The 27,972-nt window shown below is 41.3% G+C and overlaps 2 protein-coding genes and 1 long non-coding RNA gene across 6 annotated transcripts in view; 2 read left to right on the top strand and 1 right to left on the bottom strand.

Annotated features, from left to right (window-relative positions):
• Positions 1 to 5,517: 5,517 nt before the first annotated feature.
• The window catches only part of VRK3 (VRK serine/threonine kinase 3), a 140,891-nt gene continuing 118,436 nt past the window's right edge, over positions 5,518 to 27,972 (bottom strand). For all 4 annotated transcript variants that reach the window (XM_075188798.1, XM_075188799.1, XM_075188800.1 and 1 more), the window contains exon 15: positions 5,518 to 6,295. The gene's annotated coding sequence lies outside the window, so the exon portion shown is untranslated. The remainder of the gene's footprint in view (positions 6,296 to 27,972) is intronic.
• On the top strand, positions 8,603 to 18,762 carry LOC142104236 (uncharacterized). The gene is made up of 4 exons (XR_012679537.1): positions 8,603 to 8,802; positions 17,139 to 17,199; positions 17,508 to 17,618; positions 18,605 to 18,762. It is a non-coding gene; the product is annotated as an uncharacterized LOC142104236 (long non-coding RNA).
• On the top strand, positions 20,963 to 23,785 carry LOC142103373 (uncharacterized). Its single transcript, XM_075187437.1, has 3 exons — positions 20,963 to 21,158; positions 22,808 to 23,185; positions 23,745 to 23,785. The coding sequence occupies exons 1-3, from the start codon at positions 20,963 to 20,965 to the stop codon at positions 23,783 to 23,785; spliced, it is 615 nt and encodes a 204-aa protein (XP_075043538.1).

The raw sequence follows: 27,972 nt of genomic DNA, 5'->3' as shown, positions 1-27,972 counted from the left end.
AAAAAAAAAAAGCAGTGAAATCACAAGCTCAATAAAAATTGCTTGCTACCTCTTGTTAAATAGAGCTTTCTACCGCTACTTCTACCGCTAGTTCTGTAAGTTTATTAAAAGACTGGCATTCTAATATTATAACCGGCCTAAAATTTCAAGGAGGAAGTCCTCGGGATGGATGAAAACGGAACCAGCCCAACTTCAGTCCAGGTCCTGGCTGGTCAAATTCAGACCCTGTCCCAGATGGTTTAGGGATTGTCGCATCCGCTGTCTGCACAGGAACAAGTTTCTAGGACTTCACAAGTCACATTGGCACCTGCGAGAGAACCCAAATTAAATTTGTCGGACCGCTTTTCTGGGGACAGAGCCTTGTTCCGGGAATTTCAAGGAGAGCTGCAAGCTCTATTTCCGTCTGAGACCTTCTGTCTTCCGGTTCTGAACAGCAAAGGGTTGGTATCATCATTTCCATTCTCCAGTGTGACCCTCAGTCATGGGCCTTTAGTCTGGCCTCAACAAGTCCAATAATGCAGTCTGTGGATGCCTTCTTCAGTGCCTTGGGTCTGCTCTATGATAACCCGGATCGAGTGGCCTCCGCTGAGGCTCATCTGAGGGCCTTGTACAGTACCTTTCTCCAACATCCCTGGAGACCCTCATGCAGCTCGCCATCAAAATTGACAGAAGGATCAAGGAGAAGACGGCGGAAAAAGAGGCACCATCTTTTTCATCTGCATTTGTTCCCGCATCAATGGACACTGAAGAGCCCATGCAATTAGGAGCATATCATCTTTCTTCTGAGGAAAAGAATAGAAGATGGACCCAAGATCTCTGTCTCTACTGTGGCATCAAGGGTAATTTTTCCCACTCTTGTCCTAACAATACGGGAAAAGAGTAAGCCTAGGGAGTGAGGGGGAAGTTCGCCTAGGTCTGCAAATTATCTCCTCCAAAAATGCAGTCTTAGTTCCTGCACGCATCACTCACGGTGCTTGCTATCTTGCTGTCTCAGCCTTCGTGGATAGCGGTGCCGCTGGCAACTTTCTAGACATTGGGTTTGCCCATTCTTCTGGGATACCTTCTATGAAGCTTGATTCTGCTATCACTGATTACGGCCTGGATGGAAGTCCATTGCCTGGTGTCAAGATCGTTTAAGAAACTCCCCTGCTGCAGTTAACCGTGAGCGCTCTCCACTCAGAAGTCTTGTCATTCTACTTCATTCATTGTCTATATGTCCCATTGATTTTAGGCCATCCTTGGCTTTTCCTTCACAACTCTGTAGTGGATTGGGCCAAAGGGGAGACTACTCAATGGAGTTCTCACTGTTCGCAGTCCTGCTTAACCTTGCGCTTCCGAATTTTGCAACCAGTTTCTGAGTAGCTTCCTCCCCAATACAATGAGTTCTGGGATGTGTTCTCGAAAAAAGCGGCTGACTCTCTGCCTCCACATTGTGATTTTGACTGTGCCATCAATTTGATTCCAGTTTCTAGACTACCCAAAGGGAGGTTGTATTCACTCTGTGGTCCAGAGACCAAGGCCAAGCAAGAGTCTGTGGAGGAAAATCTGGAAAAAGGTTTTATTAGGCCTTCTAAATCCCCAGTAGGAGCCGGATGTTTCTTTGTATCAAAAAAAGACGGTGGATTGTGGCCTTGCATTGACTATCGGGGTCTTAATGACATCACAATTAAAAACAGATATCCTCTTCTCCTCATCATTGTTATTTAATTAAATAAAGACTGATCTCCATGGAGCATACAACCTTATCCGCATCAGAGAGAGGAACGAATGGAAAAGAGCATTCAATACACATTCTGGCCATTACGAGTACCCGGTCATGTCGTTCAGACTTTGTAACGCGCCTGCAGTGTTCCAAGATTTAATTAATGAAGTGCTCCGTGAATTTCTAGGCCAATTCGTTATTGTGTACTTGGATGATATCCTGATATATTCACAGTCTTTGTCCCTACATCAGTTCCATGTTAAGCAGGTCCTCCGAAAACTTTGTGATCACCATCTTTTCGCCAAGTTGGAGAAGTGCGAATTTGAAGTACAGAAGGTGTCATTTCTGGCGTACATAATTTCCTCTCCTGGATTTTCTATGGATCCAACTAAAGTCCAAGCCATCCTAGATTGGGCACAACCCAATAATCTCAAAGCTATCCAGAGACTTTTGGGCTTCGCAAATTATTATAGAAGATTTATTTGTGGATTTTCAGTTTTAGTAGCCCTTATTGTCGCACTTACCCGTAAGGGTGTGGATCCCGCTAATTGCAAGCAGGAACTTCATTTGAAGCTCTCAAAAGGGCATTTATCTCTGCTTCGGTTCTCAGACACCCTAATCCAGATGTACCCTTTGTATTAGAGGTTGATGCCTCTGGTATAGGACAAAGAAAAAAGAGTGCTAGGTTAAACGTTCGTACATAAATTTATTAAAACAAAATCAAGGTATATGTATAAAAGACACTAAGTGTAGATCAAAATGGTGACCACCTCATATCATAATTAGGGCACATGTGTAACAGGCAAGTTATTATAAACACACAACTCGCTATCCAAAGGGATAAAGATCCTTGATGCACTGTTCTGATTGTTGCTAAACAAACAATGTTATGATCCTAATTTGCTCGTGGGCAGTTCTTTCTGAAGTTCATGACAGCAAGACCGCCAGGCATCTCTAAGACACTGGAGATCCTTTCACGTTCTGTGTGGTGGCCCTCATTATCCTCAGATGTCAGGACCTTCCTTATGTCTTGTGAAAGCTGTGCAAAGAACAACATTCCCAGGAACTGTCCTTCAGGCCAGCTTGTTCTGTTATCTATTCCCTTGAAGCCTTGGACGCACTTATCGATGGATTTTATTGTAGATATTCCACCTTCTGCAGGGCACAACACTATATGGGTGTTTGTTGACCGATTTAGTAAAATGTCTCATTTCCTACCGTTAACCAGACTTCCCAGTGCACAAGGTCTAGTTACACTTTTTGTTCAACATATTTTTCGGTTCCATAGTCTCTGATATTGTCTACTCACCCATGTGCTCAGCCTATTTTTCATTTTTTTTTGGGCTGATTACATTCTAACATCAATGCTAGTGATTTTTCTGTGCAGTAATCACACAATTTGTTGCTCAGCTTTGGAAATCCTTTTGTACCCTCCCTAGGATTCACATTAGCCTCTAATCTGCATACCACCCACAATCTAATGGACAGATGGAGAGGGTCAACCAATCCCTGGAACAATTTTTGCGATTATACACCTTGGAAATTCTATGACAATTGGTCTTCTCTATTACCATGGCCAGAATTTGCATACAATAACTCATGCCATTTTTCCACACATACTTCTCCATTCTATTGTAATTTTGGGTTTCACCCTAGGTCCATTTCTATGTATCTGTTCAGTTCTTCTGGTCTCCCGGAAATACGATCTACAGCTTCTAATCTCAAGATTACCTGGAAAAATTCAGTCTTTCTTGAGGCGGGCCTCATTTCAGTCTAAGATGTTTGCTGACCGTCACCGTACAGCTTGTTCTTTTAAAGTAGGTGAGAAGGTCTAGCTCTGTACTCACAACATCAAACTCAGACAACCATGCAACTCTGACATAAGTTTATTGGACCTTTCACCATCAAACAAGTTAATCCTGTAGCCTTCAGGCTAAAACTTCCATGCTCCTTGAGAATTCCAAACACTTTTCATTGCTCCATTCTCAAACCAATGTTCTACTCAAGTCAGTTTCAATGTCTTCAACCTCCAAGAACTCGGTCATCTAATCTGGAAGGACGTCAGGAATTTACAATCGAAAAAATACTCGATTCTAAAAAAGTCCAAGGACAAATCCATTTTCTAGTTCAGTGGAAGAATCGTGGTTTGGAAGAACGGTCCTGGGTTCCACGGCAACGCCTTCATGCTGACAAACTTATCAGGAGGTTTTTCAAACATTTTTCCTAGAAAACCAGGGTGTCGGGGGGTTCCTTAACCCCTCCTCAAGGGGGATGGGTACTGCTACGAGCCGTGGTGGCCGCAGGCACCACCGCGACTTGCCTTCCTCTGTCCCTAGCGTCCCGGCCATCTCCATAACGACCGGGATGTCATTTTTGGTTTTCGCTCCGACCGTTGCTAGGGCAACGGCCGGACGCAGATCGGTCAGATAATTGTGCCCCGGCAACACAGGGCAGCCGGGCGAGTGCGCCTGGACTTCTACTAAGCATGCGTGCTATTAGCATTGATTACATTTATTAAACCACACCTGGGGGGGCTTATTATGCCATTTCATTGCCTGTCCCTGATTGGCTGTCTTGAGTATTTAAGGCAGGAAGGGCTTAGCCTCCCTGCCGGTTGTAGCTGACCTGCTCCTGTTCTGTGGATACCCTGTTCCTCTATTATTGGACCTCCTGTTGTGTTGTATCCTTTTGCTTAGTTTCTGGATTCTGCTTTTGTGCTGGTGACCCTGACCTTTTGGCGTGTTATTTGACTACTCTGCTTGCTTCGGACCCATGACCTCGGCTTCCGTTTGACCATCCATTACCATCTGTTCTGCCTCCTCCGGCCTTGCCGCTGCGATGTTGTTAATAAACTTACACTACATTAAGAGTTAAGACCTGGGGACATCCGAGTACCTGTGAGCACATCAAGCTCTACAGGAAAGGTGGCTGCTATAGGCGAAGACCTCTACTGTTAGTTCTGTAAGTTTATTACAAGACCGCCATTCTAATAATAACAAGCAAAAACTTTGCTTGCTATGTAACACTTCAGTTCCACAGGACAAGACTTCACAATTGTGTTCCACAAATTATCAAGACCTAAAATGTAGGCTGCTGAGGCTTTACCCACCCATGTGCTCAGCCTATTTTTCAAATTTTTTAGGCTTATTACATTCTAACATCAATGCTAGTGATTTTTCTGTGCAGTAATCACACAAATCATACCTAATTTTGTTCAGTTTATGTTTCAATAACACCATTGGTTATATTAAAATCTATGACGGGTATGCACACTAGTTTCCATAATGTTGTAGAATAGTGGAAAAAGCATATTTTTCATACATATACCAATTAAAAGTTTGGAAAATGTTTACATAATTTGCCATATCTTGCAAAATAGCTCAAGGTCTGATAAAAATGGTACCACATTTTCTTTTTTTGTCTCTTATTACTTGCTATAATGTAGTGAGAATATTTTCTGATGATCACTAGTGATATCTACTAAGGGACATTTGTGCCTATTGGAGTGAGCCTTTCTTTCCCCTTGTGCTGGGAGTAAGCCTGAGGCTCTGCGATGTAATTGCGCAAATGTGCAATAACGTCATTGGCCCTAATCACTTCCAGAGGAAGGAAATACTTTTGTGATTTGTGATTATGAGTATTTACTTTCAATCTGTGACCCCAGTCTGCTGCTGAGTATGAATGGGACTTGCCCTTTGAAGTTATGGGGTATATCTGTGGAGTGAATCCCACTTGCCCTTAGCAGTGAAGGGGCAATATTTAATTTTGTCTCTTTTAAGCCGAATCTACAAAATTAAATAAAACAAAGTCAAGAGTGAATTCAATAAAACAAACTTTATTATGTAAAGATATTTTTGATTTGACATAAAACATTGACAAACCCAATAAAACTGTTTAACAATTGTGGAAATATAACCGATAAAGTGTCACTGTTGTCACAATGTTGGAAATCAGATTTAAGTTTTGGCGTAATTAATAAAATACAACATTAATTTGAAGTGACAAAAGGTTGTGTGTATAAAATCCTACCCACACCAAAGTAACAAACAGGGTGTTCTGCTGACTGATCAACACTAGCTGCAACAAACAAAATTGAATGATAATTTAGCCTTATGGTTGCACCACCAATATTGAAGATAAAAAATATGGGTTGGTTTTAAGTAAAAAGATTATTTTTCCACAAGGCGTGATTGGAAAAAAGCATTTCTGTAAGCTAAATTACATTACGATTCAGGATATTTTACTCGATAAAACAATCTCTACACTGTAAAGAGCCACATACAGTACTCAAATACCAATGTTAAGCCTTGAGAACATACTGTTAAGGAAAGTTCACCTTCCCAATTGTGCGTGCATGGATGTATGTATGAATGTATTTATATATGTATGTATATATATATATATATATATATATATATATATTCACCGCATGGCAATCAAATAAAACATTTCACTGTAATCAAATGTATGAGGTTTGAACCAAATTTTCAAGGTTCAGTGTAAAATCGTCCATTTCAGTAGTAAAAATACTTAAGGGTATCTGTACTGTTTCTTGCCCAGTAAGAAAGGATGCTCCTTAACATGAATATTGCTCTGTAAAAGAGTAAACGTGACTGTCAATAATAAGTCATTCATTATTAAGTCATTCATTATTAACAAATCTAAACATTTAGAACAAAACATATTTTTAAAGAGTATTGTAAATTATAGATATTTCAAATATGTAATAATTGCTTCTGGCAAGAATATACATTTATGAGAAGTGTTTTGTGAATGTTAGCTCCTTAGTTAAAAAGTGTACCTCAAGTTGATTGATGATGATGTTGGTCTTGCACTATTTTTTTAATGTATGTATTTAGAAAGGGGAAATTTACCGGTACACCGATAAGTGCTGGAAATATAATAAAGACATTTCACCGGGTTACTTTTCCATGTCATGCTGCACATGTAGCGAGTACCTGTGTGTAAGAGAACACTGTTCACACAGGTCCATAGCTTTACTGTCAATTTCAGGAGAAAGAGAGAAAAATAGGAACAATAACAGGTATCTTTTGGTGTCAGAATTTTAAACATTAACCTGTTGGTGGCGATATAATTCCAGCACTACAGTCCTTCATTTTAAACATGATTCACAGCAAGCAAGAACAGTATTTATAGTGTTTTGAACAAACAATGTTTTCATGAACAGTGATGTTAATCATGGTACTCATAAAAAATGTAGTGTTAGCAGTGAACAGGGCTACATTGAAAGACTTCAGTGGGGGGTTCTAGTTTTTTTTCTCCCAATGTTCCTTTAGTCTGCTCCCTGGCTTATATTGGTTAAGAAATGTATCATTTGGCTTTCTTTGAAGTATTATTCTGTTGGAAATAGTGGACAAGCTGTTGAACACCTTTATGTATGTGAGTGGGGATAAGTAGCATGATTTCCTGAAATCTTGATACTTGAATCAAACCTTAGCATATCAATTGGGAAGTTTAGACTTTTCTGAATATCATTCAAGACTCATCTGTTATTTTATCTCTAAGGAACATTCATTACTTATTGGACTATTTTGAGACATTCACAAACGGACATTTACCTGTAAGCTATCTAATATATATACATATCTCTCCTGTTCTTGGAAGCTGTGTCACCATCTTCTTTCTGCACTCTGCTGCTGCCTCTCAATTTCCACTCAATTCTCTACAACCTTGATCCCTTTGACTATTATCTTTCTTGTATTCTTTTACTCCCACTTTACACAGACTTTTATTTTCTAATTGTTATTCCTGCGCAATGTCCATCCAACCAGGATAAAGGCTTGAGAGAAATGGTGTCCAGAACCACATTGTGCACCCCCTAGTGTACCTTCAAAGCCCTGTTCATTAGATCAGAGCTCTGAATGAGCGCCACCCTCTGGTGCTAAGCAGGGGCGGATTGGCCATGTAACCTACCGGGACCTTTCCTTGTAGGCCAGTGGCCTGAGGAGGCTGCTTAGCATCTTTTCAGAGGTTAAAAAAACAAACAAAAAAACAAACAACTTACTCGTTAGTGTTTTGCACCCCTCACTTTTGGACTGAGTGTCAGCCGTGTGTGGGGGGTAAGTCAGTGTGGTACTAAGTGGCTGATCCCTCCTCCGGGACCAGCCACCTTCTTTAATATGGCTGTGGATCCCTCCCTCCTCACCTCTGTGGCTGCAGTCTCCATACAGAGGTCATATGGGACGTGTCACATGACAGGTGCCGTCCCATGTGTTCAGGGAGAGGAGTCTGCAGCAGGAACAAGGTAAGTGTGAGGCTGCTACTATGTGAAGGGTGAAGGGGGGGTCTCCTAAAGTGTAAGTAGGTCAGGTGGAGGGGGCTGCTAAAGTGTGTATATAATAGTGAGGCTGCTAAAATGTGTGTAGGACAGTGGGGGGGGGGGCTGCAAAGGTGTGTGTAAGAGATAGGAGGTAGGCTGCTAAAGTGTGTGTAAGACAGAAAGGGGGCTGCTAAAGTGTGTAAGGGGGAGGGGGGCTGCTAAAGTATGTGTAGGACGGGGGGCTGCTAAAGTGTATGTAGGACAGTGGAGTGGCTGCTAAGGTGTTTGTAGTAGAGAAGGGGGCTGCTAAAGTGTGTGTAGGGGGGGCTGCTAAAGTGTTTATGGGACAGAGGGGGGCAGCTAAGGTGTTTGTAGGACAGAGACAAGAACTGCTAAAGTGTGTGTAAGATCGAGGGGGGCTGCTAAAGCATGTGTGGGACAGAGGGGGGGCTGCTAAAGTGTCTGTAGGTCAGAGGGTGGGGCTGCTAAAGTGTGTTTAGGACATGAGGAGGGCTGCAAAAGTATGTGTAGGACGGGGGCTGCTAAAGTCTGTATAGAACAGATGGGAGGCTACTAACATGTATGTAGGACTGAGGGGGGCTGCTAAAGTGTGTGTGTCATGACTTGCACTCTGCAGCTGCTGTCTGCAGTGACTCTATTGGATTTGTTATGCTTTCCACTTGTAGTACCACTGCCCACCAAAGGGGCCACTGTGCTACTTGATTATTCTCCTTGATCACTGGAAGTGGATTCAGCTGCATGAGGCCTATTTATACCTGCCTGCTTCAAACAGTCTGGGCCAGATCATCAGGTCACTCCTGTGAGCATTTCCATGTGCTTTGTTCCAGTCTGCATTTCCATGTGCTTTGTTCCAGTCTGCATTATCAAGTTGTTTGTTCCAGTCTGTATTATCAAGTTATTTGTTCCAGTCTGTATTTCCATGTGCTTTGTTCCAGTCTGCGTTATCAAGTTGCTTGTTCGAGTCTGCATTACCAAGTTGTCATCTCCAGTCTGCATTACTAAGTTGTTTGTTCCAGTCTGCATTACCAAGTTGACATCTCCAGTCTGCATTACCAAGGTCAAAAAAAGGAAGGGGAGCAGAGAAAGTTGTAGCTCAAAGAGCAAGGGCACTCTGGTTTCCAAAATTTAAATAGTCAGTATATCATATATAACAGGGCAAATGCCTTTATTATAACACATGTAAATACTTGGCCAAATATAGAGATAAAAATACATAGAAGGATAGAAAAATAGATTTAAAATAAGTTAACCCTTCAGTAACCACCGCTGGATAGGTTAGTAGTACATCAAGATGTGGTGGGTAATGGGCAAAAATAGAGCTTATGAACTGTAGCCTAGATTATAAATAAGCTATATGATCATAAAGTGAGATATATATATTATTCTCCAATTTGGTATACATATGGAGATGCTCTAAAACGGTGCAGATTAATAGTGAGCACCTGTCCTAGCGTCCCTGATAATGGTCTGGTTTAGATTCGCAAGCTGAAAGGAGAGTAATAAGAGATTTAAACATGTGATAATATCTCAATCCTTTATCAAAACTGCATGGAGCTCTGCTGCACAGTATACAATGTGGCGATAGACTAATGTCTCAACAGGTTAATATTCATGTTGTGTCATAGAGATCTAAGCAGTAACAGTAGCAGTTCGATAGTTGACCTAATATGTGGTGTCTGTGCGCTACTGCGAATAGATTCATACTGGATTTATGCGTAACACACTATAGAATAATCATATATAACAGCCTTTCAGGAGTATTGTGCTCTGCATAAGAATCTTATTTAAATGTATCTGATCTCAGAGCGCACACTCAGTGGGTTGTAATATACCCCCTGCTAGTAAGATGCGCTGGATTCATATGCATGAGATCTCTCTTAATTATTACTTTACATGAATGAGTTAAAACCTGTATTAGAGATATAGATACAGCGTTGCTATCATGAGAACGGTAATATCAGAAGCAGGGAAAGCTAGGAAACCCAAAACGGACTATATGTCCGTGGTGGTGGTTACTTCCGGGTGTGACAGATGTCACCTTCCCGACGTACGTTTCGCCTGTAAGCTTTGACAAGGGATAACCCGAGCTGTCAGAGAAGGTTTCTTTTTGTGTGGTACTCGACCAATAGGGAGTACTTATCAGTGATTGCCACATGAGGGAGCCAATCAGAAAACTATGTATCGTGTAACCTAGGAGAACCAATAGGAAAAATGATTCAGAGCATCAGTAGTTGCTAGGTAGAAAATATTCTTTACAAAGCCTGAGTGGAGATATATCGTAGGTATGAGAAAATTTATTATGTAAAAGCCTGTAATGTAAATGATAGTAACCATAGGCAAAAGGAGGCACAAAAGATACCTGTTGTGAGATTGAGCAATAATGAATGATTAGGGGAAGGTTAGGAGAATGAGGTAATTAGATAAATAGACTAAAGTAAAGAACATGAAAGTTTTTATAAAAATTTTGTTGTTCATTAATAAATGATAGTAGCGATTAATCCAAATAACAAATGGTGTAAATATGACTGTGTATAATAAATAAATCTGTAGAGAAGAAAAGTATGGCGAGAACATAATTTGTTGGTATACCATCAGGGTGAATAAGCGCGATAATGCTAGATGCAATATACAATGCTTATCATAATTGCACGCATCCCTGAGCAGTGTCTAGTATATAGCATACTTCATAAGGTCTTGTTCATTCCATATGTATTTAGAGTGGTAACTCAATGTATAGAAGCAGAATGGTGTATTTATAGAAAGCTAATGAAACTATTGTTTTCATTCAGTCCGAATGGTGAGACTGAATTAAGTAGAAAAATCAATCTGCTCTCCTTCTGAAGGAGTAATTTGTCTAGGTTACCACCTCTGATACCCAAACGAATGTTCTCAATGCCATAGCATTTCAAAAGACTAGAGTCAGTGTTGTGGTAGTTCAAGAAGTGTCGAGCCACCGAAGTCAGCTGTTTAAGGCACTGTTTGTCCCGATGGGCATTGCGTATTGATCCCATGTGTTCTAGAATGCGATGTTTAAGCATTCTTTTGGTTTTTCCCACGTAAATTAACTTACAGGGGCATTCCAGGATATATATGACCCCAACGGTTTTGCAGTTAATATAGCTCTTTATTTTATGTAATTTGCCGAAGCGATCGATGAAGTCCACCTTTTTAATCATATTTGTGCATATCTTGCACTCGCCACATCTATACGAACCGGTAATGGGTCTGGTGGCATGGGTCTCAGAAAAATGGCTGTTGACCAGCATATCTCTTAGGTTGGCACTGCGTCTCCAACTAAAGAGGGGTTTCTCACTTAGAACTGGAGATAAGTCTGGGTCTGAGAGTAGAACTGGCCAGTGCCGTTGCATGATTTCCTGAATCTCTTGCCATTCATTGCAAAAATCTCCAACGAATCTAATGAGGTTGGATTGTCCTTTCTCCCTGGTGGAGAAGAGTAGTTGACTGCGGTCCATATGGAGCACTTGCCACAGGGAGCGTTTGACAGATCTACGACTATAGCCCCTATTGATGAGTCTATTTCCGTGTTCTGTTGCTCTCTTCTTGTAATCCTGCAGGTCTGAACAGTTACGTCGGATCCTGTGGAATTCCCCCTTAGGGATATTCCGTACAACTGGGGGGAAGTGTGAGCTCTGGTGATGAAGAATGCTGTTAGTGGCCGTCGGTTTGCGATACAGGTCACTCTTAAGTCTACCGTCTGGTTGTTTACTGATGGTGATGTCCAGAAAGTCCACGAAGGATGAACTTATGTGGTGGGTTAGTTTGAGATTATTTTGGTTGTTGTTAAGAATCTCAATGAATTTGTTGAACAATTTCTTATCGCCTTTCCACAGTATCAAAATGTCGTCGATGTATCTCATCCAATGGACGATACAATCCGTATATATCTTGTTGTCTTCGTGGAAGACGACCTCCTGCTCCCACTGACCCAGATATAAATTCGCAAATGTCGGAGCACAGGCTGCCCCCATAGCAGTCCCTCTTATTTGTAAAAAGTACTTGTTTGACAGGACAAAGTAGTTTCTTTTCAGAATAAATTTCAAAAGATCCGTAAGAAAATTGCTAAAGTCCCTATTTGGTTCAACCCTGAGGAAAAATCTGACGGCCTCTAGGCCCACTTCATGGTTTATACTGGTGTAGAGTGATTCTACATCTACTGTGATAAGTAGAGTGTCTTCGTCCAATATGATTTCTTGTATGGTCCGTAAGACATCCCCAGTGTCCTTGACATAAGAGGGCAAGGCCGTTACGAATTTCCTAAGGTGTGTATCTAGGAAATAACTAGCCTGCTCAGTAAGACTACCGATACCAGATAGTATTGGGCGTCCAGGTGGTCTTTGTTTATTTTTGTGGACTTTCGGTAGTATGTACAGTGTCGGTGTTTTTGGGTTTTCAACCTGTAAAAATTCAAATTCGGACTTAGTTATGGTACCTTTCAGCCTGGCGGCATGAATCATCGCATGGTAACTAGATTTGAATTCCTCAGTAGGGTTTGAGAACAGAGGTTTATAGCAATTGGTGTCTCGGAGTTGTTTGTATGCTTCATGGGTGTAAAGATTCTTGGGCCAGATGACTACATTACCACCTTTATCCGATGGTTTCACCAGAACATCCTCCCATTGTTCTATTTCAGAGAGTGCCTGTTTCTCTTCCTTAGTAAGATTATGTTGTCGGTTCTTGGATATGTTGTGAGTGAGTTTGTTAAGGTCTTTAGATACAAGTTCTTCGAAAACCAGGATTTGTGGACTGATGTTATCCTTGGGGAAGAAAGTAGATTTCTTACGCATGATGACTCTGGGAATACTCTCCATTGCAGTTTCAGCCGGGGCATTAGTTTCCACTTGGTCATGTAATAATTCTTCTAAATCCCGTAATGCTTCTGCATCCTCCTCCTGATTTAGTTGGAGGGGACTATCAGAGGGGGATCTGTCTGAAACGTGTATGAAGTCCTTATTATTGGTGAAGAATTTCTTAAGCTTCAATTTCCGAAGAAAGAGATTTAAATCCCTTTCCCAGTTGAATCTATTAAAGGTTTTACCTGGAGAAAATGAGAGACCCTTGGACAGTAGGCTAATATGATGTTGAGAAAGGGTTCTATCCGATAGATTGATAATCTGTAGATTATCTTCAGATTGAATTACCTTCTCGCCTGTTGTTTGTGATAGCGTCCTGATTTCCACCCCCAAGTGGACCGGTCTCTTAGATCTCTTCCGTCCCCTCCTGATGATTTTGCGGCCTGGTCTCGATTTTTTGCTCCGGGTCTGGTAGATCTGTCTGAAAAATCCCCCCTAGAGTGAGTTCTAATCGGTGGGCCTCTATGATCTGAGTGATCAGATTCACTATCTGAAATATCTGTTTCAGATGAATCTTGTTGCCGCGCGGAGGATCTGAACGTACCCATATGGTGCCAAATTCGGCACCAAACCCAAAGTATAATAATATTGCTAGCACTTCCAATTATTCCTTTTTCTCTAAGGTTATTTTGGACACTTAGGTTTTTTTTCACTTTTGCCAGTAGAGATTTCCTATATTTTTGCAATCAAGTAATTTGGACCAACTGCTTTTCTCTGTTCTAGCTGACCACACTGTTCAACATGCCATATTACACAACAAAACATACTAAAGCACTCTTAGATAAATGACAGAGTGTAAGACATAAACTGAAACATACAAGTATCAGGTATCATTCGGGTTCAAACACTTTACCTTGTCATTGGCAGCTCTTTTCTTTAGCCACTAAAGTATACTTCAGATGGAAACACCCACACCAAACTGCACATGAACTATTTGCACACAAAAATGTCCTTCAACAGAATTAATTGAACACTTGAACTAGAGATGGTCACTGACCCCCGTGTTTTGGTTTTGGATTCGGTTTTGGATCTGGATTACCGTCGTGTTTTGGTTTTGGTTTTGGTTTTGCAAAACTGCCATTGCGTGTTTTGGTTTTGGTTTTGGTTTTGTTTGGTTTTGTTTTGCTATTTTTTTGGAAAATCCATGTTTTTGGGCCTAAATTAACCCAATTTAGTGCTCCAACTGTTTTAGAGACAAGTAATCTAATTGTTGAGGTAATAAATCATCCAAAAAAACAGTTTAATTCTTCGTTGGTAGGCCTATTCTACACACAAAACAGATTGTCTTCCTCTCCATCTATGCATATTGGCAATGCAGCCATCGTCTTTGAATGTATATTACACCCTACACTTATAGTTAAATATGTAAAGAAATGGAAAAAGGCAGTTTGGTTTCTGTCTCTCAAGGCCCCCCTCCACTTGTATAAAATACCAAAAAATTCAGCCATTATAGACTGTACAATATTAATTGACATGGAGAAAGACAGTTTGGTTTCTGTCTCTCTAGGCCCCCCTCCACTTGTATAAAATACTAAAAAATTCAGCCATTATAGACTGTACAATATTAATTGACATGGAGAAAGACAGTTTGGTTTCTGTCTCTCTAGGCCCCCCTCCACTTGTATAAAATACAAAAAAATCCAGCCGTTATAGACTGTACAATATTAATTGACATGGAGAAAGCCAGTTTGGTTTCTGTCTCTCTAGGCCCCCCTCCACTTGTATAAAATACTAATAAATTCAGCCGTTATATACTGTACAATATAAATTGAAATGGACAAAGGCAGTTTGGTATCTGTCTGCATCAGATCCTCTCTCCACTAGGAGTAAAATAGAAAACTATTCAGCCGTTATATAATCTAGAATATAAATAGAAATTGAGAAAGGCAATTTGGTATCTGTCTGCATCATAATCATCAACATCATCATTAGCGCCCTCGTCGCCTACACAAATCTCCCCCTCATCCTCTTCTAATTCCAAAGTGGCATCCTCAATTTGGGTATCACCGGCTACACTCGGGCTATTAAGGCACACATCAGCAGAATGCTCACGATTAGACATCCCACTGTTGGATGGACTCTCCACAGGGATTGTTGTCATTTGTGAATCAGAGCAAATATTCTCCTGTAATGCCTCACTGGTATCTTGCAGCTCAGCTTTGACGCGTAACAGTAGTTGTGCACCAATTGTAGCCTGGGTAACTTTTTGGGATCTGCCACTAATAGCCAAAGGTGAAGGCCTCATTCTCTCTTTGCCACTGCGTGTGTAGAATGGCATGCTTGCAATTTTTTTTTTATCGTCACTTAACTTTTGCTCAGTTACACTTCTTTTTCGCTTCAATACAGTAAATTTTTTTTTGGTTTTTGTTTTTTGCACTAATTTGAAAACACTATGTTGTTTGACATCGCCTTGGCCAGATGACGTACTGGGAACACTAACATCAGGACTGGTGACAGAACCTGGTTGCTCATTTAGATCATATGTGGACTGCTTTGAATCCATTCTGAGCGCAAACCACTGAGGAGTGCTAAAAATTATTGAGTAGATACTGCTGACAGATATGACTTTTGACAGCCAGAAATATTAATGCACAATTAGGGAGGACACCCCAAAAACACTGAGGAGTGCTAAAAATTATTGAGTAGATACTGCTGACAGATATGACTTTTGACAGCCAGAAATATTAATGCACAATTAGGGAGGACACCCCAAAAACACTGAGGAGTGCTAAAAATTATTGAGTAGATACTGCTGACAGATATGACTTTTGACAGCCAGAAATATTAATGCACAATTAGGGAGGACACCCCAAAAACACTGAGGAGTGCTACAAATTATTGAGTAGATACTGCTGACAGATATGACTTTTGACAGCCAGAAATATTAATGCACAATTAGGGAGGACACCCCAAAAACACTGAGGAGTGCTAAAAATTATTGAGTAGATACTGCTGACAGATATGACTTTTGACAGCCAGAAATATTAATGCACAATTAGGGAGGACACCCCAAAAACACTGAGGAGTGCTAAAAATTATTGAGTAGATACTGCTGACAGATATGACTTTTGACAGCCAGAAATATTAATGCACAATTAGGGAGGACACCCCAAAAACACTGAGGAGTGCTACAAATTATTGAGTAGATACTGCTGACAGATATGACTTTTGACAGCCAGAAATATTAATGCACAATTAGGGAGGACACCCCAAAAACACTGAGGTGTGCTACAAATTATTTAGTAGATACTGCTGACAGATATGACTTTTGACAGCCAGAAATATTAATGCACAATTATGGGGGACACCCCAAAAGCGCTGGGGAGTGCCAAATATGAAGAAAAAATAATAAACCTCTATCCTCCTCTCTGCACTAGCGATTTTGGTTAGAGCAATTGCAAGAACAATATGGTATTCTCTGTCCCTGCTCTAATTAGCCTATGACTACACCCTGCTCTCTCCCTCTGTCAAATGGCGATGGATTGCTGTGGAGGCGTGTATTTATAAAGTTGAAGTATCGCGAGAACCGAGTCCCGAGATCCGACGACGTCACAATGACGTTCGGCCTCGATTTGGATTCGGAATGGGCGGGAGAGTACCGAGCTGCTCAGCTCGGTACTCGGATACCCAAAGTTCGGGTGGGTTCGGTTCTCGGAGAACCGGACCCGCCCATCTCTAACTTGAACACACCTTCTTAGTAACAGACAGAAAGGATCATGTTTGGTGATTTCAAAATCAAGAAAGCAATGTGTAGTCTAATGAATATCAGATATTTATACTATAAGAACTAAACACAAGCTTGTTTTAATCAGTATAAAATAAAAGAGTTACTCATAACCACCATTGCATAGACCCAGCATCAGATTTCGTCAGCTGATACCTGGCCTATACACCTGCATATACTTAGCTCATTACAATCACCTATAAAATATACCATCATGCACACAAAAAGTTTGTAAGAAATCAATAGATAGTACTGTGTTTTGCTGCTGGTGGTTTCCTTAATTGCATTTTATTTGTATTGAGTGTTCTTTAAAGTTTCTGTGTTATAGGCACTTTAAATGTTTTCAAGATGTTTGATGTTACACAATAACAGTGCATTTTGTATTGCAGATTTAATGAGCATTTTAATGTGTCTTATTTGACTATTGAATTGTAACCTTTTTTTAGGGGTGTGGTGTTGTGAAGCTTTTCAATCTTATACCTATTCTTTAAACTCTTATGCACCATGGAAATTTTGCTATACCACATGTTTATTCAACAGATCACCATCCCTCACGAAAATGTGGAGCCTGGACACCTAACCTTCAACATTGATTTGCAAGGTAAAAAAACATTATAATATGGTTTGTCACACTTGGGGTACTATCTGTCAGTCCACACAAACTATTGTATTGGGATTTATGTTAATGAATTTTTGTTTTTAAGAAACAAATACAAATGTTGGGACCAGATACTTGGGAGGGAATCAAGTGTACCTTTGATTTCTGCTAAATCGAAATGCTGCTGGAAGGCCTGTGTCTGGAGTTATGGAGCTTATCAGATGTGCCTTTTATAGGCAGAACAGTTTAAATAATAAAGTTGATGATTGTGTTTATAGCAAAACTAAAGGCTTTTTTTTGTGTACTAACAGGCCTTGGCTGGGACATGTCTGGCTCACCTGAAAATAATTAATGAAGGTGGATTGCAAATGTCCATTGCATCCAGAAGGCAACTGACGTGGACTTGTAGGCTTTTTCAGCTTGTAAGTATATATTTATGGTCCTATTATGTCATTTGTGGACTTGTGTTACAGTTAAGATAACATATTGTAGATTTTAATGCTTGAAAGTCCAGGTGTGTACAAAGAACACAGGCAATGAATTTGTTACTTGAAATTGGCCAAAGGTTGTTTGCTTTCTATCTGATATTTAAAACATAGACAGGCATTATGGGTTTCTGCATGAGCTGCCTTGCTACACTTCTAAGCAATGCTTAGAAAGGAGTTGTTTTAATAATTTTTAATGTTTCAGTTGCTTACTGTAAATGTATTATATCCAACTATTATGTAGAATGTTTTGGAGATACTCATTCAATTGTAACTCTCTGTTGATTTGGACACTGATTAATACCCTACACATCCTTCACTCCATTGTCCATCTAGACACAGGTCTCTTCTGGGTCACTTGCTACCTAGATAACTGCTACTGTACTATAGGCACCTGTTGCAAAATCTCCCTTCCAATATCACTCTCTATTGAGGTTTGGCAAGAAATAATTTTGTGTACAAATGATGTAGATTAATATGGAACACCAGCTGTCCCAATGTTTGGGAGGATGTGTCCATGGGGAATGCAGTGGATGAATGAAAGTATCTATAGTGTTTTTAATAATATGTAAGAGTAAAGGGTTGTTGTTGGTCGAAATTTTACTGTCACAAAAACAGTACTTTGGTGAGGTTCATTTGGTGCTGTGGCTTGTGCACAATAGGCAATTTGCACATTTTGTAACTTTATTTTGTGGTGGGACTTTCAAGGCACAAATGATGCAAAACACACAGCTAAATCAAGCTATAGGAAAAACTCACAAGGCACTATTACAGAGAGTAATGTGTTGAACCTTACAAGACACTTTCCAGGTTACATTACAGGGGACACCTTCATGTGCACCAAGGCATATACTAAGTACATTCTTATACGTTGTATGTGAGCTAATCTTGCTGAAGCAATGTTTTGTTTTTACATTCAACAGGCCAAGCTGGTGTGCCTTTTGGAGTTCAGCAGTTCGTGTCACTACACGTTGAAGTATTTCTCCAATGCTGCTTCTGTTTCTTGACTTTTGCCAGATTGTCTACTCTTGATGCAAGTAACTTGGGCACACAGACCACTGTCTCATTTGCTATGTATTCTGCTGCAACTATAGAATCATGTTTGTTAAAAATAAATGTGACCATGCATGAGTGTCATCAAGCACTCCCAATCAAGTATCTGCTGACTACTACACTGTTGTGCTTTGTATTGTCATACACAATGATCCATACATAGTCCTTTGGGGCATGTTTAGGCACATGTCTACTTGTTCAATATATTGATGGCATGTTTGGTTTTTGGGGCATTAGCCACATAATGGCCCTCCCCTGAATTCACACTATATGTAGTGGTTTTAACCTTTAATATTAGATAGAGATATTTGTGTATTTAGTATAGTCTCTTTGGGTGTAGCACATTTTAGAATGTGGTATTGTGCATGTTCAACATGGTCTGTGCACTTATAGAGATGACCAAAATACCTCTGTCAGTGTTTCTTAAATGTTGATGGCATTGGCTGCCACACTTCCTAGACTAGGACCTATTGAAACCAACAGGCCCAAAAAACACTTGCAATTCACACAGCTTTGTTTGGAATTGTGGCCACAGACAAATGCTACACACAAAGTCCACTTATTCAAGGCAAAGGTCTTTGTGTCAGATGCAAGTTCTGCATATGTTGGAGTTGGTCTCCACATAATTTTGTATTTCCCTTTTGGACAGCACTGTTGGGTGTAACACTTAAGCTATATTTTGTATTGGTGCAGTCATGCAATGTTCCTTTGCAGCAGCACACATATACACACTTTGAAGCCTAGTAATATGTGTGTGAAATATCAGGTTTCTGGTTTGCACACACCTGTCATATTGTGTATTTTGTGGCCTTGAAATTCAGGGGTACAAGTATTATGGATGTGAACTAAAATGTTCATATAGGATTGGGGTGTAAGAATAAGTTATTTTGCACTAGCATTCACATTGCTAATGGGGCTTGCAAAAAGCTAACCTTAAAACACAATCATGTTGGGAATATCTGCAAGTAGTGTGTGAGTAATTTCTATGTTGGACATATTTTGTGTAGAGTAAGACCAATGCCTGCTTTATCGTGTGTGGTAGCTCAAATACTTTCAAAGTGTGACACATAATACCACTCTGAGGCCACAATGTAATTCTCCTCACGCAGCAGAGTGACCATACTCCAGATTGGCAAGCAGTAAGTACTGAACACTGGCACACAATCTGTAGTGAGAATCAAAACCCCAGGCCAAACACAGTGGTTGACACAAAGGTGCATTTAGAATTATATTCAATCAATAAGCAGTTTGGTGTGGCTAAGTATCTAATAGGCTAGGAATATGCTATGTCTGCATGGCCATCCTGTGACCAACAGGCACTGTGGTTTGTAAAGGAATGCACTACCAAGAGGGCTAATGTTAACTGTACACAACCATGACACCACTTGATGTAGAGTCCAAAAATTGCATGCACCAAATCAAAGACAGCTATTCCAATCCAAATGACAGGTAGGCAAAGCACTCTCCAAACATTTGTACAGTTCTACTTTGAAAAGCCATTACCCTACTACAAATGTATACTCTATTTCAAAACCCTGTGATGACAGCATCCAAACTAAGCTACCACCAGGCCAAAACTGACACTATATGGTGTAAGATTTACTTACTATCCCCATGTCCCCCTAGATTGTGTGGCCTAGCCTAGCCCACACTAACACTATTAATAAATTCTGTTGGTACACATTCTCATAGTATCTCTGAGCTCAATTCCACACTGGGGTTGGATTTGATGCTTACAATTGGTTAGATACACTGTATGTTAATTATTTTTGTTAGTATGAGACTTCCTATCGGTCACTTATGCCTAATGGGTAATTTTATGTGTATTCTCAATATTGACACCTGTTGGGTCAAATCTCTGGGCCAAATAACTGTCCTGTTCACAGTATGCCAGAGCCTGCTCAGTGAAATTGCTAATTTGCAGGAGAGAAGAAAAAGGACATGTGGGATGAAAGAACTGATTTAATTGAGAAGCCAGGTGTACATTAATGTTTCCTCACTGCAAAGCATAGAGTACTCGTCTCATCCGCGACAGGCGCCATGTGTGTGGTGGGAGAGACAACCATTACACACACAGGTGTCTGAAAGACTAGCGTGTGACGTGAGCACGCCCATACGCGCAGAGAGAACCAATCACAGCGCAGATTAATTCCATTTTGATAGCTTTCCCGAAAAAACATGAGGGCAGCTATATTTTCAAGACGCAAGCTGAGATTGTCACCGATGGTATGGATAACGTGCCCTCGGGGAGATATGTATCTAACGAACTAAAGCTGTGGGTTTACCAAAGAGTCCGCAGACACCTCCACCTGCACTATCAGCAAGAAGCAGGACCATCGTCCAGCTCCAGAGGCGCTGGAGCGATCTCCGGCGCTATCAGCCCAGGCTCCATGAATAACTCCGCCAGGAGATTAGAAGATGTGAGTTCTCTATTAATCGGCAAAAACATGTGTACATATATATTTGCTATATGTTTGTAAATATGTTCACCCTAATCACCTGACATGGCCTACGTAACAATGTGCAAGCACACTATAAAGTCATGCTCCTTCCAGTGCACCCAAAATGCTTTGCCTCCTCTCTCCTACATTTGTCTGCTGACAATTTACTGACCTAAATGTTTTAGTGTGAAAATTATGAACATTAAGGGTGGTTTTTGGAATCAGCCATTCTAACTCTTGACCCAAGTGCTGTAACTTGCTGGTCTAACCTTAAAAACATTTTGTAGTGGCAGATGTGTTGTCATTATTGGGCAAAGATTTAAAATGCAGGTTTCAAATTCCAAACACCTTCGTGTTTAGGCAAATTTTTAAAAGCTCCCATAAGCTTCAACTAGATTATAGAGTGTACTAGATTTAGCTAATCAATCATTATTTAACTGCCTATTTAGACTATTTTAGACTGTGAGGTAGTCCCTACAAAGGGTGATTTCCAAAGTATACTCAACATTGAAAGATTTTGAGATCCATCCACTAATTCAGTGGTCCTGTAAAGAGAGAACTAATTGACATCATTACCAGCCCCATGGGAGTTTGCAGACTTACCGTATTTTTCGCTCCATAAGACGCACTTTTTCCCCCAAAAAAAGTGGGGAAAAAAGTGTGTGCGTCTTATGGAGCGAATACTGCTGGCAAGAAAGAAAAAAAAATTACATTTCCAGCGTGGAGAAGCGAGTCCCGGCCAGGCTGCAGTTCCTCCTGATCGTCCGTCCCTCCACCTATCTGTGAGGATCTAGCTATCACATGGGACGGCATCTGTCATGTGGTGCACATCCCATGTGATAGCTAGGTCCTCACAGATAGGCAGAGGGACGGACGATCAGGAGGATCCAAAGTGCTGAAGACATTGCGTGCAGAGGGAATAAGGTAAGTTATCAATATTGTGTGTGTGTGTGCGCTGGAGTAGGAGAGAGAGAGAAGAGCAATGAATACACAGAGGAGGGAGAGAAGAGCAATGAATATACAGAGGAGGGAGAGATGAGAAATGTATTTTGTCACATGCAAGCTATTTTGTAGACATATACATCTGCAAAATATAGTGTGTGTGTGTTGGTGAGTGAGAGTGAAGGGGCCAGTGTATGTTTTCCTCCTCTAAAAACTAGGTGCGTCTTATAGTCAGGTGCGTCTTATGGAGCGAAAAATATGGTAAATTTACCAACATTAAAAAACATACTACTGGCAATTTCTCAAAAAAACAAATTGTCCGGCCAGTAGTATGTTTGGGGAGTGTGGTAGACAATATGGAGCAAGGCGGCAAACTCTACACATATGAAAAAATAATCAGGGACTTGAACTCCTGACCCCAGTGCTGTGAGAGCAAAGTGCTGACCACTAGGCCACTGAGAATTTCCACATCTCTGTGGAAAAGAAAAACATTTGTGACAGGTCATGTGAAATGCTTTGTGTTTATCATGTTTAGCTCCTTGCTTTGGTAGTAGCTAATATTTCTGTCTGCTGCCAATGAAAAGTTTATTAAACATGTATGATCACCTAATTGTCATTATACTATCAGTTTTTAAAGCTGGTGATTGTGTTAACATGCCCTTTTTTTAAAAAATTCCTTTTTCCCAACAGACCGGGAACGCCGGCAACGCCGCCGGCCAGTGGTGGAGGCAGAGGCAGAGGAGGATGACCTGCACCCCCTGCCAGAGCAGCCACTACCAACTGCGCAGCAGCCGGAGCAGCCAATGCCAACTGCGCAGTATCAGCCAGTCCAGGCTGAGGGGACTGGTGACGCCAATGACAACGGCGAGGCTGACCCGGAGGTGGAGGGCCAGGGAAAGAGAGATGAGGAATGGGCCGACATTTCTGAGGCTGAGCCAAAGTCCTCCACCTCCGCCTCTGGTGTTGCTGAGTCGGAGTTGGAGGCAGGGCCTGAAGTCGTGGCCCATCCTGGACAAGAGGACAACGGGCAGCTGGTGTTGCCTCAAGTGGATGAGGCGTTAGGAGAGAGTACGTATATACAGGAAAGGCTTTTCAGATTGGGCTACCATTGCAATGTAAATAATACCTACTTTTACACATGTTGATTAAAAGATGACATCAATGTCACGGGTTTCTAACATAATGGCCCTACAAATAGGATTTTGTGTAACAAATAAAACCACAGCAAGAGCCATCTTGCAAGGCAGGGGCCACATGAACAGATGGGCCCAGTAGGCTTGTCAACTTGTCAGTATATGAATGTATTTTTTTTAAACTTGTAATCTAAAACTAATTAATGTAACTTCCTGTGAGTGGTTGTGTAGATAGTGGGCCACTGTAGTGCTTTGCCTTGGGGCTGTTAAGACCACCCAGTCCACGCCCCTCTCCTCGGGCCACACCGGAATGTAGAACATCTATCCAAATGCAACACCAAAGCCATATCGACGTCTATTGTGCGGCCAAATGCATTTGTACCTAGAGGCCTAACATTTGAAAGTAACGTAACAGTACACATCTCTAGTAAATCCTGTCTGGTTGACAAAATAGTTATACATGTATGTAATGTTTTTTTTCTGATTTTTTACAGAACACATGGAGGAAGATGACAGTTGGCCTCCCCCCCACTAACATTGTCTCAGATCAGGGACAACATTGCAGGATATTGGGGCAAAATCAAAAAACTGCAAAAAGAGCAGAATACAATATTTGAGGAGCTGGAGGCCAAAATGGCCTACTGGTCCACATTATATGAGTAGTTGTTTTGTTTTTTTTTCTATCATGTAAATAGTTTAACACCTTATTGTACATATGTTTATTATTGTTTATATTTCTCAATGTATATAAGTTTTTCTAAACAACTTTGGTGTGTGTGTCTTTATTAATCTATTACAAATGCACAACACGTGGGTCTAAGGTCAAAAAAGAATGGATATGGATTCCAAAAACACAAACATTTAAGCGACAAATTTTGGACACAAACCCATCATCATGTCAACATTTCTAAAGCCCTACTAATTTTGGCTATCAGCTAATGAAGATACACAAAGTGTATTTTGTAATGAACTCCACACTAACATGGGAAAAACATTAACTCCATACACATAAGGCAATGGTCAGGAACCTAACTCATGACACCAGCACAGGGAGTCAGAGGTGCTAAATAATAAGCCACCATGCTGAACCGGTGCTGGCTATAGTATTTTGCAAGACAAGAAGATTGTGAAATCACATCCAAGCACAAGCAGTAGCTGAAGAAAAAAGAAATTCCATTTGCTAATTCCATGTCAGCCAAAGGAACATGTGCCCTCCACCACCAATCCACCCCTCCAAGAGGTAGGCCATCCGTAGTACTAGCAGACACATAAATAATGTGCCCTGGGGGCAAGATTCATTTCCAAAGGTATATGTCAAATGCCATAGCTCATTAACTAGTTCCCCAAATCATGTGCCATTGTAGTGATAGACCAAGGTTAGCTTCAAGTGTCAAAGCAAAGCCAGTCACACATTGAAGAGAACCTCAAAACTGTACACAGATGAGGCCATGTTTGTGATTTGAAATCATGGCCTCAGTGGTGTAAGGCAAAGGTGCAAGCGTTGCAAAGGTCCATGGTACTGGAGTGTGGTGAGCGTTTAGTTTGGATAAACCTGAGTACATCACATAAAGTGTACGCCGTGGATCCAGATGAAAATCAGTCTGCAGCCAATGTTGCATTTAACTCTAAGGAGGCTGACCCCTACAACTTCCCCCCCCCCCCCCTCTTAGTCCTTTTGTAGTAATAAATGTCAGCATGCACATAATAATGTGCATGTGAAGAAGGAGGCCTGAGGCTTTTCTAAAGTTCACCACAAAAAATACTTTTCTTACAATACAGGAGACAGATGAGGGCATTTTTTTGAATGTGGTTGAGCATGAATAACAAATCAAAATTTAATAAAAAAAATACATTGTGTGAAGTTCCTGCGCTTCTTGTTACCATAATGATTCCTGTCCACACGTTAGTTTTGGGTATGCTTAGTATTTGAACTCATGTCTGCTGTATTGTGAGTCCAAAGTGCTAACCAGTGAGCTACCTGTGAGATGGGTATTTTGTGAGTAATTTGTGTGAATAATGAAGAGTAGTATTAAGTGTGAGGTGTCTGTGTAGCACGCATGCTGTATTATTGGTGTTGTCTGGATTTTCTCACATCTCAGGTTAGGCTAGTGGGTAGCTGTCCCACTTTGCATACATTCATTCCTGAGTTCTAATCCAGACAGAAACCCTTTCTCTGTGTGGAGGTTGTATACACTCTTGTGTGTATCCTTTATGGAAGAGTATGCTATGCATTTTGCTGAAAAGGCAAGATGTATTTACACAACATACATTTTAATACATTTGTTATTCATGTGTTTTTAATGTAGGCATGTCCATGCATTTTGCGTACTATACGGCGACTTGAAATCCTAAACACAAAAAGATTGAGAGCAATGCGTTTGTTAAAAGTGTGTATTACGCTAATTAGTAGCAAAGGAAAAACAACGTTCAGAGTGTTGCACATCATTGTTATTTGTCAGTGATTAATGAGTAAAGAGCTATCTCGTAAAAATGAGCCCCAGGCATTTGCGTTGTGTGTAAACAAACTGTTGGCCCCTCCCACAGTGGGCGTTAAGTATACATTGCTTAGCTTGCCGTCAATCAGTTGAGAGCCGTCACTTGTGCTTGTACCATGTTTAAAGATCCGCAGGTGGGTGTGTTTTAGAACGTTTGCATTGCTTATTTCCGTCCCTTAAGTGTAGTGGACCACAAGAGGGTGTGTTTTTGCTGTTTAAGGTGCTTATTTCACTCGCATACCTGTTTGCGTCACTCAAAGTATGCAACGCAGATGCGTGTGCGTTCCTTGATGAATCGGGCCCCTATTTATCAAATGTGAGTACTATTATTTTAATGTTGGGGCTGGCGGGTGGCCTAATAATTAAATGTGGGTGCTATTGATTTAATGCCAGGACTGGTTGGAGTTTTCTAAATTTCATGTACCCATTTTTTTTATTTCCAAATAGGGCCTCCAACATTCCTGGATCCAAACAAGCAGCAAATGATCTTAAAAAAACAGCAGCCACAGGTGATAGTGACAAGAACAGGTTGGAGAGAGTAGGACAGTCTGCCAACTGTCCTGAATCTGGTGGGACAGCCCAGAATTTAGGTCACTGTCTCGCTTAGTCAGGATTTCGTCCGACTGAAAGGACAGTTGGGAGGTATGGGAGGTATGTCCTGCTTCACAATGTACTGCTTGTGAAGGCAGAGCTGCGTTCACCTAACAATAGTGCACACAGTATTACCTGTTGTGTATTTGTGTAAAATATATCTAAAATGATAACTCCCCCTTGGATGCCCCTCTCACAGTTGAAGAAGTTGAATTGGCAATTAAATCCTTTCCTAACGGGAAGTCCCCAGGGTCAGATGGCATTCCAGTGGAATTGTATAAAAAATTTGATAAGTTTTTTGTCCCGCAACTACGCTAGAATACTGGAGTCAGATGTAAAGCCTGCTACAATGTCAGAGGCTTGTTAGGAACCCCAGCAGCCAGTACCACAAAACCCGGAGTCTACTCCGAAAGTCTGGTGTTCACTGTTGCCCCTGGTGGTGGGGACAGACTTGGCTGTAGACAAATGGAGGGTCGTGAGATGTGTACTGGCTTGCGGGGAACCCAGGAACGGAGAGTTATGGCAGTCCGTGATTCCAGAGAACGAGCCGAGGTCAGGGGTCACTTGCAGAGAGGGATAGTCAAAAACACGCTAAAGGGTCGGGGTCACGAGCAGGTCAGCAGAATCCAGGGTACAGGCCAAAAGATCAGGGACACAGGCAAGACGGCAGAATCCAGTAAACAGGCAAGGGGTCATACACGGAAAGACAATGTTCTAAAGGCAAACACCACTGAGGCACAAGAGCACTGAGCTATAACTGGCAGGGAGGCTAAGCCCGCCCTGCCTTATAAAGAAATACTGGCCAATAGGAAGGAACAAACAATCAGCCCAAGGGGCTGTCTACACCTGCCCCTTCAGCTCATTAGCGCGCGCGCCCGGCTGCACCTAATGCCGGGACGCGGCGCTATCCCCTCCAGCGTCCCGACCGCGGCTCGTGACAAGGCTTTAATTGTTGTACTGCCAAAACCAGGGAAAAATCCTTTGTACACAGATTCATATCGTCCAATTTCTCTACTGAGTTCTGATGTTAAAATCCTTGCTAAAATCCTGGCCACAAGACTTAATTCAGTTATTACTGAGATTATTCATCCTTACCAGACGGGATTTATGCCAGGCAGGTCCACTACGGTTAATTTGAGGCGTCTGTTTACACATCTGCAGATGGCTCACCTTGCTGAGCCGGGGGCTGCGGTGGTATCTCTAGATGCTGCCAAGGCCTTCGATTCGGTGGAGTGGGTTTATCTGTGGGAGGTGTTGAATAGGTTTGGCTTCGGACCGACATTTATCCGCTTGCTTCAACTGCTGTATAGCGCCTCTGTGGCGCAGGTATGTGTGAATTGTTATATCTCATCTTCGTTTGATTTGGGTAGGGGCACTCGTCAAGGGTGCCCGTTGTCTCCTGCTCTATTCGCTATAGCCATTGAACCACTGGCATGTTTGATTCAATCTCATCCGGGTATACAGGGCCTCCCTGCTGGGGAGGTTACAGATAGTATTGTTTTATACGCAGATGACATGCTATTGTTTCTGACTGAGGCGAATGGTTCCCTTGATAACCTATTGGAGACTGTTGATAATTTTGGACATTACTCTGGAGTTAAAATTAACTGGGATAAATCTATTATTTTTCCAGTGC

The sequence above is a fragment of the Mixophyes fleayi genome, chromosome 10 (assembly GCF_038048845.1).
Source record: "Mixophyes fleayi isolate aMixFle1 chromosome 10, aMixFle1.hap1, whole genome shotgun sequence".
Classification (NCBI taxonomy): domain Eukaryota; kingdom Metazoa; phylum Chordata; class Amphibia; order Anura; family Limnodynastidae; genus Mixophyes; species Mixophyes fleayi.
This window is presented reverse-complemented; position numbering and strand designations above follow the sequence as displayed.

Coding starts and splice junctions, on each gene's coding strand:
- LOC142103373 (XM_075187437.1), top strand. CDS start 20,963: ATGGATAACGTGCCCTCGGGGAGATATGTATCTAACGAACTAAAGCTG. Junction 21,159..22,807: donor CAGGAGATTAGAAGATGTGA/GTTCTCTATTAA, acceptor TTTTCCCAACAG/ACCGGGAACGCCGGCAACGC. Junction 23,186..23,744: donor GGATGAGGCGTTAGGAGAGA/GTACGTATATAC, acceptor GATTTTTTACAG/AACACATGGAGGAAGATGAC.